Source organism: Lactuca serriola, chromosome 5 (genome assembly GCF_051521515.1).
Source record: "Lactuca serriola cultivar US96UC23 chromosome 5, Lser_US96UC23_V15, whole genome shotgun sequence".
Classification (NCBI taxonomy): domain Eukaryota; kingdom Viridiplantae; phylum Streptophyta; class Magnoliopsida; order Asterales; family Asteraceae; genus Lactuca; species Lactuca serriola.
This window is the reverse complement of record NC_136412.1, coordinates 27500530-27515362: the sequence shown is the minus strand read 5'-3', so window position 1 is coordinate 27515362 and position 14833 is coordinate 27500530. Positions and strand designations below refer to the sequence as shown.

At 39.7% G+C, this 14833-nt stretch overlaps 1 protein-coding gene across 1 annotated transcript; it reads right to left on the bottom strand.

The window, feature by feature from the left end:
• Positions 1-2991: 2991 nt before the first annotated feature.
• On the bottom strand, positions 2992-5953 carry LOC145052252 (squamosa promoter-binding-like protein 18). The gene is made up of 4 exons (XM_079000037.1): positions 5399-5953; positions 4500-5128; positions 4192-4322; positions 2992-3863 (listed from the first exon to the last, which is right to left on the bottom strand). Exons 2-4 carry the CDS (start codon positions 4892-4894, stop codon positions 3178-3180), a joined length of 1212 nt encoding a protein of 403 aa, XP_078856163.1. The 5' UTR covers positions 4895-5128; positions 5399-5953; the 3' UTR covers positions 2992-3177.
• Positions 5954-14833: the final 8880 nt, after the last annotated feature.

Here is a 14833-nt window from a genome sequence, read left to right as displayed (position 1 = left end):
ATAGACTAATTCCGATAAATTTAAACTAAAATTTGAAAAACAAGTGTCAATGACAAACGTGAACCCAAACACTTTAATGAATTAAGACCATTACCCAACTAAATTAGATAATATTTTTTTTAAATATAGTCCTATGTAAAACATAAAACTTTAAAAAAATGTATATTTTAGTTGATATTATTAGAAAATATGGCTTTAGTATGTAATTTTAAATATTATTTAATAAACGTCTAAATGTTTACAATTACAAAACAATAAAAAAGTATAGATGGCTGGGAAAATAACATAGAAAAATTAATATATTTATCTTACTGAAAACATAGAAATTTCGATGATAAACTCATCATAATATTGAAACGGTATTAAAAAGAATTGAACGTTCCATTAAATATTATATGTAATTATAAATAATTAAAATTCATTAACTGCATATGATAAAATAAGGTATTACTGAAGTTTCTTTGATATTTAAATTAATTCAAAGGGTTAAATGTCATAAATGAATAACCGAAATGAAAAGAAATTAAACAAAATTGGAATAAATGCAAAATAGGAAACGAAAGGGGGTAAATGTGGATTTTAGTAAGTATTACGTAACTTATGAAAATGGAAACTGGTGTAGAATATGAAACAAGTTGTATAGTTCAAGGGCAAAAGATGTAAATTTTTAATTTAAATGAGAACGATTCCTTCCTAAAGCGCAAAAAGTTCACAAAAAAAAAAAAAAAAAAAAAAAAAAAAAAAAAAAGAGGCTTGCTGGGAGTCGAACCAGATGAAATTAGAATGAAAGCACGCAAACTACCAAGTGATCTACAACTACTTTGAATATGGTTTTTAGTATATAAATTAATATATAAATATTAACTGCTATAAAATTGGGCCCCAAACATGTGTGGAGCCCTGGGCAATAGCCCAGGTTGCCCCACCCATTGGGCCGGGCTGCAAATATTACTATTATAATGGTTTGTTTAATTAAAAGCGTTTAATATGCACTGTCTGTTTTAAGTAAATAAATAGATAATGTTGTTTTTAGTAGTTTTTTAAAAAAATCATGGCTATAGAGGCGGACCAAGTAGGGATTGGTTCAACCTGTTATAGGAACCACATCCTTTACAGCGGCAAAGAGACTAGAAGAAAAAAGAAGTTACACTTCTGTATCTAAGGTTCTACAAAACTCGTCATGGCTCCGCCATGGCGCGTCACGACTCCAAGGCTTGCACCTGCCGTCAAGCTTTGCCAAAACGCCGTCTTAACTCATATATATGTATAAAAATGAATAATAGTTGAAAATACATATAAAAATATTAATTATATAGAAAATTTCCGCCTTAAGTCACGCCTTACAAACGCCATGACTCGCCAAGGCTCGGAAAAGCTTGAGGCTTGACATTGCCGCCAAGTCACGCCTTACGTTATTTAGAATCTTGTCTGTATCGTTTAAAATTTTTGTTAAATTAAGGTGTCTGAGCTTATAAAAAAAAAAAATTAATTAGAAGCAAAGTCATTTTTGGATTGTTCTTATAACCAGAAATAGCTAGAAATGATATTAGATTAGAGATAAATAAATTATTAATATATTATGTGATTAATAGAATAACTGGAAATAGATAATTGATATGTTAATTTGTTAACATGAGATCAATAGTTAAACAATTGATTTGTTAATTTATATGGTTAATAAATTAATAAGAAATCAATTAGAAACAATTAATTATTAATCAAAATTAATCTGTAGTTAATTCGAGATTAATTGGAATTAATTAAAGATGCAAAGTGTGAATTGTAATTGTTCAATAGTTACACAAAAGAAGACAATTCTAGAACCATCCAAGATTCCAAGTATGGACGATTTTGGAGGCACTTCTTGGGTATTTAGAAACCTCGTCAAGATAAGAAGATGATTTGATATGAGATTAAATATATTATTCATTTAATTTAAATTTGGCTTTGTCTGCAAGTTATCTAAATTATAAATAGGACACCTTAAGCATCTAATTTCATTCATGACCTTCCTAAGAAGTTTAGGAACAAATTTTTTTCATCTTTCCTCTTTTTTTTCTTCATTCTAAGGTTTCTAGGGTTTTTGATACAAACCATTAGAGACACTAAGCGTGCGTTTGGTTGTGGAAAATTTTCCAGTTTTCTAGAAAAAATTTTCAAGGAAAACGGAAATTTTGAAAACTCGTTTAGTTCGTTCAGTTTTTCAAAGTTTTCTAAAAAAATGAAAATTTTTAGTTTTCTAAATTGTATGTAAATTAGAAAAGTGATTTTTACAGTTTTCCAAAGTTTTTCAAATTTCTTAAGATGGAAAATGAAAACTCCACCATTCCATCCAAACGCATTTTCATTGAAAATTGAAAATAAAAACTCAACCTATTTTCTGAAAATATTTTCATAGAAAATGAAAACAATTTTCCACAACCAAACACACCCTAAACTTTTGGTGCTTGTTTTCCAATGTTTTCAAGAAAGTTATTGGTCTGATTATTTGTTATACTAATCAAGAGGTATGTAAACCCTAACTCTATGTAACTTTCAATTATTATAGAGTTTTCTTAGGGTTCTTGATATTAATAGGTTATTGTTATCAATAGAGAAAACATAGATCCAAATAGGTTGCATGTAAACTTAAAAGTTAAGTAATTTTCCGCCGCATGCATAGATTTATAGCCTATAAAACACATTAGTTTCATTTGTAAAAAATAACGACACTTTTGCATTCTCAATTACTGGATCTCGCTAGTAACTGGGATTCTTCATCGACACCATCTCGATCTTGTACACGAGATAGGGCATTGGTGCAAGAACAACTAACCCTCCCCACTCGCTACTTCCTACCAAAAAGGAAAAAATAGCTTATCTTGGTTAGACCGGTTAACTACACCTTTTTGAATTTTGATTTATCCCCTTCAACTTTCAAGATTCAACAATGTTTGTAGAAACAATGCCTTTTGGGCCCATTATGTTTCACTGCAGCGATAAGAGACGACATTCAATAAAATTTTGTTAAAAGTGATCACCATCAACTTAAAGTTCAATCAACAAATTTTGTTAACCTTCTACGCAAACCCAAACAACTACAAAACGTGACTGTTAAACCAAATCGAATCAAATCAAATCTCATACAAACTACAAACACTTTGAAATTTATCATATCACTTGTTCAACTACCAACACTTATTCCCAGTAGAACGGAAGTGTTTGGGGAGCTCCATTATCAGGCGATGCATGCTGATGTTGATGCTGATGATGATGATGATGATGAATTCCCATCTGAATCATCCCATCGCAATCATTCCCATTTCCATTAGGATCCATAATCGACTCAAGACCACCATAACCCGCACCCGCACCCGGATCCATTGGATTTGGTGGAGCCCCGTACGAGTTAGACGGGTGCATCACATGGCTCAGTGTCGTACAAGATGTCTGTGAAGGTGACGATGACAGAAGAGAGAGAGCACAGTCTGACGACTGCACCACCGGTTGCACCACCCTAGCCGCCGCTGCCGGTGGTGGATACCCATCACAGAACAGCTTTTCATAGCTACCGCTGCTATTACCTTCAAAAGTAACAACTGTCTGTGGCTGCGTCTGTGTCTGTGACTGTTGACTGACTTTTGGAGGTGAAGTCTGGTGGTTCAGTTTAAGATGTGAACCATGAAAGAGGCTGAATTGTTGCTTTCCGGGTAACTTTTTGCCGCCCGAAGATGATTCGGGAAACGGGTTGTGTTTGTGGGCCATGGTCGAGTGTCGGGTCGAGTACGTTTGTTCTTCAGACTTCACCATTGTGGTCCATAGGTGATTCGTGAGTGATGTGGTTTGATACACATGTGGGCTTGAGAATTGCAACATTGTGGCACCTAAAACCAACCAGATCTAGCATCAATATTGGAACATATTGTAACAATGATGTAAAGGTTTGTTTAGGGAGTCGTTTATTTTTGACTTAATGAGCTTTATGGGTTAAGCATAAATAAGGGTGTATCTTTTTGAATTAATAAATGACTTAATGAATTAAACCGAAAAGATTGGTTGGCTTCATGGCTTGATCGATTAAACCACTATTGCGAAAGCTTATAAGACAAAAAGACTTATAGTTGTGTGGATTAGGTGCTTAACTCATAAAGCTCATTAAGTAAAGAAAAAAAAAAACAGCACTTAAATGAAATTAAAGTTTGAATGGTTGACCTTGGTGACCGGAGAAAAGACTTGCCGAGCGTGAGGTGTCAGGCTGTGGCTTCCTTCTCCGGCGATTATGTCCATCCAGCCGCTTTCTACAGCTTCGTTTTCCTTCATCGAATTCCTCCAGCGAATGAAACCTATTTGGTGTAATCACGAGTATGAGTATGTAAGGAAGTAATGCGATGTATGAAATAAGGATAAAAACAAATACGTATATAGAAGTAGTAGGAAAATGAAACGGATTAATAATTATGGGAACAAGCAAACCCTAGAACAGAAAAGGAAAGAAGAGAGTAGAGAGTAGAGAGTCATACCGGCTACATTGCTGGCAGAATCGTTGCTTTTGACCATTAATGGAAACCTGAGCGGTTTTGGAATGGATTTCACAGACCTTATGGCGGCGATGATACTCTTTGCAGTTACTGAGGTCGGCGTTGCAGCCGTCAACGAGGCAAGTGGCGGCCGGAATCGTGTTATTTATAGGACGTGCCCTTTTGGATGAAGCTGAAGGTGATAGCGCCATTTTTGATGTGGACTTCAACTCGTTTCCTGAATCGATTACTTGGCCAAGCTTTAAATCGACACAGAAATTCCCTTTAATCCCCTGCCCTCCATAACTACTCGACCCACTAGTCGAATCAATGTTGGGAATTGTTCCTTGTTCGAATTCTGTGAAATCCCAAGAAGGTATCTTCAAATTCCAGTCCATAATCCACTTTCACTTTCAAATACTTTTTCTTTAATGCTTTGACTCAACACTTTTTGGGTCTTTTCCCTGTTTATCTCCTCTTTACGTCTCTGAAATGAAATCCATCAATCGAAATCACTCTTCCACGTCGTAAAAGACCCAAACAGAGTCCAGAAAGTCATAAGTTTGGGGGTATTATTCAAATCCTTCAGCAGCTTGTAGATGAAATATAGAGTGTTGGATAGTGGCTTCAACCTGTCAATTTCAAGAAAATAAAAGAAATTAATGAGGGAATCCATGGAGCAGGGAAAAAGCTTTAGGATTAATTAAATAGGTTAAGTACAAAAAAAGCATTCCAACCCCTTAAATTAACTTTACACACAGAAGACAAGAAACCCAATGTAGAAAACTAACTACTAGTCTGAGTTGAAATTGATTGATATTTGATAACACTTGAAGAAAATCGAGTAGCTTTCCAATATAAGAACGAACTATCAACAACATTTAGAGAGAGAAAGTACTTACAGAAAGAGATGTGGAGAGAGAAGACTGTTTGGAGCTTTACAGCCTTTCAAAACCTGGCATAGAATCCATGTAAAAGAAGTGGGTAAAGTCTAAAGAGAGCAGTTAGCGGCAAAAACCCTCAAGAAGTTAAGGTTGTTGTGTAGGCAAAGACCCTCAAGAACTTCTCTTAGACATTTTATCAAACACCCTTAAGGCATTAGAGGTTGATCTCGGATTTTGGAATAACAAAAAGAATATTTATTGTTAAATGAATAGCATTGGAACTTGGATCACTTGTGGGAATTAGGTACCACAAACCCTAAAGCAGAATTGAATTACCAAAGAGAGAAACCAACAGCAGTAGGTTTTGTTTCTCAAATCAATGGTGGAGGTGGAGGTGGAGGTGGGTCATGTCTGTATGTGGTATAATGGACTTTCTTTATTGAGGTGGGTTCAGTGTTGTTTGATAAAGGAGGATGACAGGGACATGGTGTCGCAACAAAAAGTTAAAGAAAGTTTTCAAGTACAAACTACAAGGAAGGAGGGAAGGAAGGAAGGAAAGAGAGAGGGTTTGTTTCTTGTGGACTTCTTGTGTTGTGTTTCACGTTTCAAAGGCAGGTTTCGCAAAATTGAATTCTTATGGTATTTTAAACTAACATCGTTTTGATGATTTATAAATCTCGAAAATTATTACAAAGAATGTGTAAGAATTAAGACCTTTAGGAATATTTTGTTCACAAATTTTTTTACAAAAAAAATAGGAAAAGTTAAAATGTAAATTTCAGTAAAAAAATACGTTTAACTAATAAAAATAAAAAGAATTGAAATTCTTAAAATTTCATTAAATTCCGGGAGTAATTGGTCATATTTAGCTAAGGCAAAGATTATAAATTTCATTTCTTACATTTTATTACAAACCCATAAATATCCTTCTATTTTCTAAATCGTGTGATAAACAATGAAAATCCTATAATTGAACCAAACCGAATAATATTTAATTTATTTGATATAAATTATTCGGTTTTTGGTTAATTCGGTTTGGTTAAATCGAATAATGATATTTTATTCGGTTTGATTTTGGTTAATTTTTTTATATTAGTTAAACAGAAAAAAAATATAATAATTTAATTAATTAATATGTTTTTATATATTTTATAACTATAAATTAACATTCGGTATTTAAAATTATAGTTTGGTCGTTAAAAAAAAGTTTCTTATTTAATTATTAATCATTATAAATTAAAAATGTTCTTTATTTTGTATTATAAAGCAACAACCAATTATGATTAGCTTAATGTCGATTGACCTTGCATCATTTCTTTCGCTTTCATATACAACTAGAGAGTCGAGACAATTAATCTTCCGTTCTTTCTTGGCAATGTTAAAAGACAATAATTAAACATGAGATTTCAAGACAAAATATGTTAAACATAAGATTGTATACTATAGATACATTAATGTATTTTTTTCATTTGGTAAAAATATAGTAACTTTATTTTAGTTTAATATTTATTTTTACATAAATTTCGCATCTGTATTTTAGTTTTTTTCTTCGTATTCAATTTCCGATTTGATTAGGTTTTTATATCATTTGAATCGAATATATCGAAGTTCATTATCAAGATTATTGCTTTATATAATTTGTTAGGAATTACGCGTATTATTTCCGTTTATCCTGAAGTTTTCGAATATGTATTTGAGTTGTTTCATCGGATTTTTGTTCTGTAATTTGAGATCTCTATTTCAAATCGGGGCTGATTTAATTTTCAATCGGATATATCACTGTAGTTTTTACGCTCTGAACTGAGAGAGATTGCTTAATTGCATCATCTGATCGAGCTGATTTAAGTTTCTTTCAGATATTTTGTACGCTGAAGTGAGATATATTCGAAACTAATCAGGTTTTCATATTTACAACTTTTTTAGTGTGTTTTTTTAGTTTTGTTGTCGTTCAGTTTCTATTATATTTTATCATGATTTTCATCGATATTAAGATTATTTTTGTTGTTTTCTACAAATCATTTGATTTATGTCAAATTTTAGTGTTATTGATGATGATTCGTATTCTTCTATGTGTGATGATTCATATTCTTCTATGTGTGAGAGTGAAGAAGAAGATGTTGAGAACTCATTATTTGAATGTATCACTTATTGAATAATTTTGTTGTTTTTAATTTTGTTGATTATCATGTATTGACATATGAATATGTTAATCTGAATAAATTGTTGTCTTATTCATATATGAATAAGTTATGTTATTTTATATATTTTGAATCATCATGAATTTTATGTATACATATATGAATGTTTTATTAATCCATTAATAAACATTGTTTTTTGTTTTATCCATATGAATTTCATGTATTCATATGTAACATCCCAAAAATAGTGACCAAAAGTTTCCTTTTATTTATTAAATAAAACCATAGTTATCAAAATCTTCTCATGAAAATGTAAATCATAGTATCTCAAACATCATATCAAAAACACATGTCAACATATCAGAGTAAACATCCCAAGCTAAACAAAATGGTGTGTGCACTACAGTCATCCCGAGCTCTTCCCTTTGCTACCAAAAGTACCTGAAACCAAAACTAAAAATGTAAGCATGAAGCTTATGAGTCTCTCCAAACTACCACATATCATACACATAATCATATAATCATATAATAACATAACATGGACCGTGCCCACTTCATCGGGCCCCGCCTAGCATCGGACAATGTCCGGCATCGGGCCCTGCCTAGCATCGGACAATGTCCGGCATCGGGCCCTGCCCGACAACGGATCGAAATCTGGCATCGGGCACTGCCCGACATCGTGCAAAGCTCGGTATACATCTAAACACATTAACAAATACACATAAATAATCACATGACATAAATATATGAACATTCATCGAGCCCACCTTGACATCAGACCAAAATCCAGAAACATACTAACATTCCTCGAGCATTGCCCGACATCGGACCAAGATCTGGAAACATATAAAAACACATGCAAGAATCACAAAGATATCAAGCATACAACATTCCTCGGGTACCGCCCGACATTGGATCAAAACCCGGAACATATAACTCTACATCGAGCATTACCCGTCATCGGACCTTGGCCCGGAACATACTAAAATACATATACGGGCTGGCATTGGTACCTTTGACCTGTTCATTCAGGAGGAAACTCACCTCGCAAATCTGAATGTTGAATCTCACGGTAAGGAATGTAACATCCAAAATTTCAAACCAATTTAAACTTTTAAAAACATGTCAAGTTCATCAAAACATGTAACGTCCCAAAAATGCGGGCCAAAAATTTCATTTTTAAAACATATTCTTAGCGAACCTTAGAAATAAAACGTTCACTGATCATATCATTTCATAAAATTTATCTAAGTATTTTAAATTTCTTCCACCGGCTCCCAAGTCCATTCCGAACCCTTTCGGTGCTGCCATTGCACCTTTACTAATTCCACCCTCTTGTTCCTCAGATCCTTCGACTTCCGGTCGAGGATTGCGACTGGGCGCTCAATGTAATTCAGGCTGTCATCAACCTGTATATCCTCTAGCGGCACCACCGCTGAATCATCCACTAGGCACTTCCGCAGCTGGGAGACATGGAAAGTGTTGTGGATCTGACTGAGCTCGGCTGGCAGATCCAGCCTATATGCCACCTTGCCCACCCGGGCTATAACCCTGAACGAAACAATGTATCTCGGGCCCAGCTTACCCCGCTTCCTGAATCGAATGACGCCTTTCCAAGGTGACACTTTCAAGAGAACCATATCCCCGACCTGGAATTCTAGGTCTGATCGCCGCTTGTTGGCGTAACTTTTCTGCCGAATCTGCGCAGTCTGAAGCCTGCTTCGAACCTGCTGGATCCTCTCGGTCATCTTGAGCACCACCTCGGTGCTCCCCATGACCCTCTGGCCAACTTCACCCCAACATATCGGGGTCCTGCACCTCCAACCGTACAACATCTCGAATAGAGGACGGTCAATGCTCGCGTGATAGCTGTTGTTGTACGAGAACTCAGCCAAGGGAAGATAGGTATCCCAGCTACCACCGAAGTCTAGCACGCATGCCCGCAACATATCCTCCAAGGTCTGGATGGTCCGCTCAAACTGACCATCCGTCTGCGGGTGAAAGGCGGTGATAAAATGCAGACGAGTGCCCAACTCATCATGAAACTTCTTCCAAAACCTGGAAGTGAACCGCACATCTCGATCTGATATCACTGACACTGGCACCCCATGCCGTGCCACTATCTCCCTGATATAGATATCGGCCAACTTTTCGGCCGAGATACTCTCCTGAATCGGAATAAAATGGGCGCTCTTGGTCAACCGATCCACGATGACCCAAATCGAATCTACTCCTCGCGCCGTCCGGGGAAGCTTTGTGATAAAATCCATCGTACTATCATCTCATTTCCAAAACGGGATATCCAACGGCTGCATCTTGTTGTGCGGTCTCTGATGCTCGACCTTGACCTTCCTGCAGGTCAAACACCGCTCGATGTAGCACGCCACATCCTGCTTCATGCAGGGCCACCAATGGTCTAGGCGAAGATCCTGATACATCTTCGTCGCCCCTGGATGAATAGAAAATCGGGATTTGTGCGCCTCCTCCATCAAGATCTGGCGCACGCCTCCGTGATACGGCACCCACACCCTACGATGTAGTGTTAATAACCCTCGGCTATCATAATCGAAGGAGGTGACTTGACCCACTATTCGCTCACTCTTCCGATGTTCCTCCTTCATAGCCTCCTGCTAAGCTTCCCGAATCTGCTCTAACAAGGGAGCCACCATAGTCATCCTCATGCAAATATCTCTGATCGGCGCCGCCTTGCTGCTAAGCGCATCGGCCACCATATTGGCCTTCCCCGGATGATAAAGGATTTTGCAATCATAATCCTTCACCACATCCAACCACCGACGCTGCCTCATGTTCAGATTCGGCTGATCCATGAGGTACCTCAAACTCTTGTGGTCCGTGTAAATGGTACATCGAACCCCGTAGAGGTAATGCCGCCAAATCTTGAGGGCGAAGACCACCGCCCCCAACTCTAAATCATGCGTCGGGTAGTTCGCCTCGTGAGGCTTTAGCTGCCTCGAAGCATAAGCAATGACATGACCTCTCTGCATCAATACTGCGCCTAAGCCCGAGATGGACGCATCAATATATACCACAAAATCCTCTACACCCTCGGGTAGGGCTAAGATTGGCGCCTCGCACAATCTCTGTCTCAGAATCTCGAACGCTGCCTGCTGCTCAGGCCCCCATCGAAAGACCACGACTTTCCTAGTCAACCGTGTCAGGGGTACGGCTATCTTAGAGAAATCCTGAATAAATCTCCGATAGTAGCCTGCTAATCCTAGGAAACTCCGAATCTCGGATGGAGACTTCGGAACCTCCCATCTCATCACGGCCTCCACCTTGGCCGGGTCTACTAAAATCTCGTTCTGATTGACGAGGTGCCCAAGAAACTGCACCTCGCGCAACCAAAACTCACATTTGGAGAACTTGGCGTACAAGCTCCCCCCCCCCCTCTCAAGGTCTCCAAAACCTCTCTCAGATGCTCCTCGTGCTCCTCCTGCGTCTTGGAATAAACCAAGATGTCATCAATGAAAACTATCACAGACCGATCCAGCATCGGTCTACACACGCGGTTCATGAGGTCCATGAACGCGGTAGGAGCATTGGTGAGCTCAAACGGCATCACCACGAACTCATAATGGCCATAACGCGTCCGAAACACGGTCTTCTGTACATCCTCCTCTCCAACCCTCATCTGATGATAACCTGAACGTAAATCGATCTTGGAGAACCAAGATGCTCCCTGTAACTGGTCAAAGAGGTCATCAATCCTCAGGAGTGGGTAATGGTTCTTCACCGTTACCTTATTCAGCTCCCGGTAATCTATACACATCTGATGCGACCCGTCCTTCTTCTTCACGAACAGGATCAGGGCTCCCCAGGGTGAACTGCTCGGTCGGATAAATCCCTTGTCTAGCAGCTCCTGCAGCTGCGTAGATAACTCCTACATCTCGGGAGGAGCCAACCGATAGGGTGCCTTCGCTATCGGAGCCGCACCAGGAACTAGGTCGATCCTGAACTCTACCTGCCGCTCCGGAGGTATTCCAGGAAGCTCCTCCGGGAACACATCAGCGTAGTCTTGCACCACTGGAACCTCGCTCACCGTCGCCTCACCCGCATCCCGGGTATCCATAACGTACGCGACATATCCCGCACAACCCTGCTGAAGGTAGCGCCTAACTCTCGCTGCTGAACATACTATGGGTCCACGCTGTGGCCTCTTGCCGTGGATCACCAACTCTCCCCCGCTGGGGGTCCTGATCCGCACTAATTGCTGCGCGCAATCTATCACCGCCCCATTAGGGGTCAACCAATCCATGCCTATAATCACCTTGTTCCCCCGCAAAGGGATGGGAACCAAATCCACCAAGTAGCGCTCCTCAAATAACCTTAGGACACAATCCTTGAATACTGCAGACGCTCGCACCGATCGATCATCGGCAATCTCTACCTCTAAAGGGCAATCTAACATGCCTGAAGACTCAGTAAACCTCTTGCTAAGCGCAAGGGAAACAAATGATCGGGTGGCACCTGAGTCAAAGAACACCTGAATAGGAATACTGTTCACATGGAACGATCCTTATGCATATACACAGAGCACACATCAATATCATAGCATAATAATATAAGATAGAGGGAAAGAATCATACCCGTCACCACATCGGGTGCGGCGCGTGCCTCCTCTGTCCTCAGCTGAAACGCCCGGCTCCTCACCACTGGAGCCTCTGCCTTGCCCTGCCAGCCATCTGTAATCCGCAGGGTAGCTGGAGCCGGCACCTTAACCGGTGTTGATGCTGTCAACTGGGGGCAATTGACCTTCTTGTGGCCCCTCTGGTTGCAGTGAAAACACAGCAACTCCGATGTCTGAATCATAGGTGCAGGGGCGGCACAATCCCTACTGAAATGCCCCATCTTGCCGCACTTATAGCAGCCTGACGATCCCAGCCTACATGCCCCCTCATGAGGCCTGCCACATTTCTTGCAGCGGCTTGGTCCTGACTGGCCTTTCGGCCTACCATCTGATCCCTTGGGCTTCTTCCCTGAATCCCCTCCTGTCTGTCCCTCCTTTGTCTTCCTCTTCCGGATATGCTCCAGATCTATCTCCCTCTCCCTCGCCCTGGCAATCATAGAGTCCAAGGTAGGGCAAGCTGAAAAACTGACATGCTCTCGAATATCAGCTCGGAGCATGGCATGGTAGCGGGTCCTCCTCATGTCCTTATCACCCGCATACTGGGGTACCAACAATGCCCTCTCCTGGAACTTGGCGGTGATCTCTGCCTCATTCTCTGTTGTCTGCCTCATATCCAAGAACTCCCTGGCCAGCTGCTGAAGCTCAACAGCCGGTGCAAACTCTTCCCTGAACCTGGTCGCGAAGTCCGACCAGGTCATAGCCTCGAAAACCGAGGCTCCCAACGAGTCACTCACAGACTCCCACCAATCCCTAGCTCGATCTCGTAAACACCCTGCTGCAAACCTCACCTTCGACCCCTCAGGGCAAAAGCTAATCATCTGTGCAGACTTAATGTCTGCAATCCATCTCCTGGCAGCTATGAGGTCCTTTGCCCCGTGAAAATCCAACGCACCACTGCCCCTGAAGTTCTTGAAGGACAGTGTGCGAGATCCCGACTAGCCAGGTGCCATGTCGCTCCTGAATGCCCGGAGGCGATCCTCCATCAACTCCAATATCCCTTCCTTGATCGACCCGAAGATAATGGGGGTCGACTCAAGGATGCCTCTGGTGATCTCTGACGCGATGAACTCACGTAGCCCCTCATCTACTGGCTCGGAACCTGATTCCTAACCCAATCCCTCTCCTGTACTGCCAACTGCTGGCCTCGAGCATAGTACCACCATTCTGAAATACAAAAATAACCGTTAGCGATACCGATACCTCTGGAGGGATCACACCTACTACAAGTTCTCTGGTCTCATCTTGGCCTTCCTCGGTTTGGGTACGGATCCTCTGCTTTCAGTAGTACGGGCCCATACTACCTTCCACATCTATCCATACCTTCTTCAAGGACTGCCTTGACTCCGCCAAATCCCTTTCACTACTGCTGATCTCTGCTACTCTTATCCTATGCTTACCCTAGGAAACCTCTGACTCCACCCAACCCAGTCCTTAGCTGTTGTAGGTCTCTTTGTGATGCCAATTAGCTATTACCTGAATATGATCACATGCGATGAGGCTCGGATAATCCTTCGAGTAAGGGACTCATCCCTACAACGGTTAGGACTCAATCAAGAGCTACGCAATAGGGTCAAATCAAACACTCTGAGATTATTCAACCCTGATCACATGTGACTTTAACGTATTCACCTAACAGCTAACTCCCATCACTCAAAGCCCACATAGCACAAAGCAACTATTGGATTAGGTGTCTAAGCCCATAACTATAATTGGTATGTACTTGAATTGATAGCAGCACAGTCCTTTTGGGTTGCCCTCAAACCTAGCAACCGGACAAGGAAATTATGAAAGGAGAGATATTAATTTATTATAAGATTAATAAATTAATATAAATGAATTTATTAATATGTTAAAAGATTAATATATTAATAAGAAATCATTTTGTTTAATTAATTGTTAGCCAGAAATTAATCAGAATTAATTTTGGGGTTAAAAGAATTAATTATAAAGTGCAGGGACTAGTTTGCAATTATCTAATAGTTGAGTGGAAGGCTCCAGAACCTCCTTGGAAGGAGGTGGACGAAATCTATAGGGGAAACCCTAAGGATTTCGTCCAAGGGGGCTTGGATAAGGCCTTTGGCTTTGCTTAGGCCCTAAGCAAGGAGCATTAGGGTTTTTCCTAAACCCTAGATCCCTCAACTATATAAGGAACCTCCTGGTTCACATTTTGGTCACTCTTTCTTTGGAAGAAACCCTTAGGGACGAAAATTGCATACTCCCTCTCTCTCCTTCTACTTTCCTTCTTGCTAGTTTGGGTGTGATTCCATTAGAGCCATTACACTTGTGGTGCTAAGCTTCCAAGAAGATCAAGATCAAGATCAAGGGAATTATCAATTGTTTACTATAACAATTGAAAAGTATGTAATTACTAAACCCTAGTTTGTTAATTTTGATATTAGCCTCTCTCCTCTAGGGTTCTTGTTTTGCAATTCAAAGTTGTATGTTCAATAGATAAAACATAGATCCAAAGTAGGTTGCATGTGAACTTAGGAATTGTTTTTCTAGTTTATTTGTTTTACCTAAAACCCATCAGTGGTATCAGAGCCATTGTTGTTTTAAATTGAATTGCTATAATAGTTGAATTGCAAATTAGGGTTTATAGCCATTAACCCTAAAGGCCAAAATTTTCAATTTTAGGGTTTTGGTGCAAAGGGTTTTCGAAAACCC

Bases quoted from the DNA above. Each gene is read 5' to 3' on its own strand.
- LOC145052252 (XM_079000037.1), bottom strand. From the start codon at position 4,894: ATGGACTGGAATTTGAAGATACCTTCTTGGGATTTCACAGAATTCGAA. The intron at 4,323-4,499 runs GTATGACTCTCT...TACACCAAATAG, and splicing joins TTCTGCCAGCAATGTAGCCG to GTTTCATTCGCTGGAGGAAT. The intron at 3,864-4,191 runs GTCAACCATTCA...GGTTGGTTTTAG, and splicing joins TCTTTTCTCCGGTCACCAAG to GTGCCACAATGTTGCAATTC.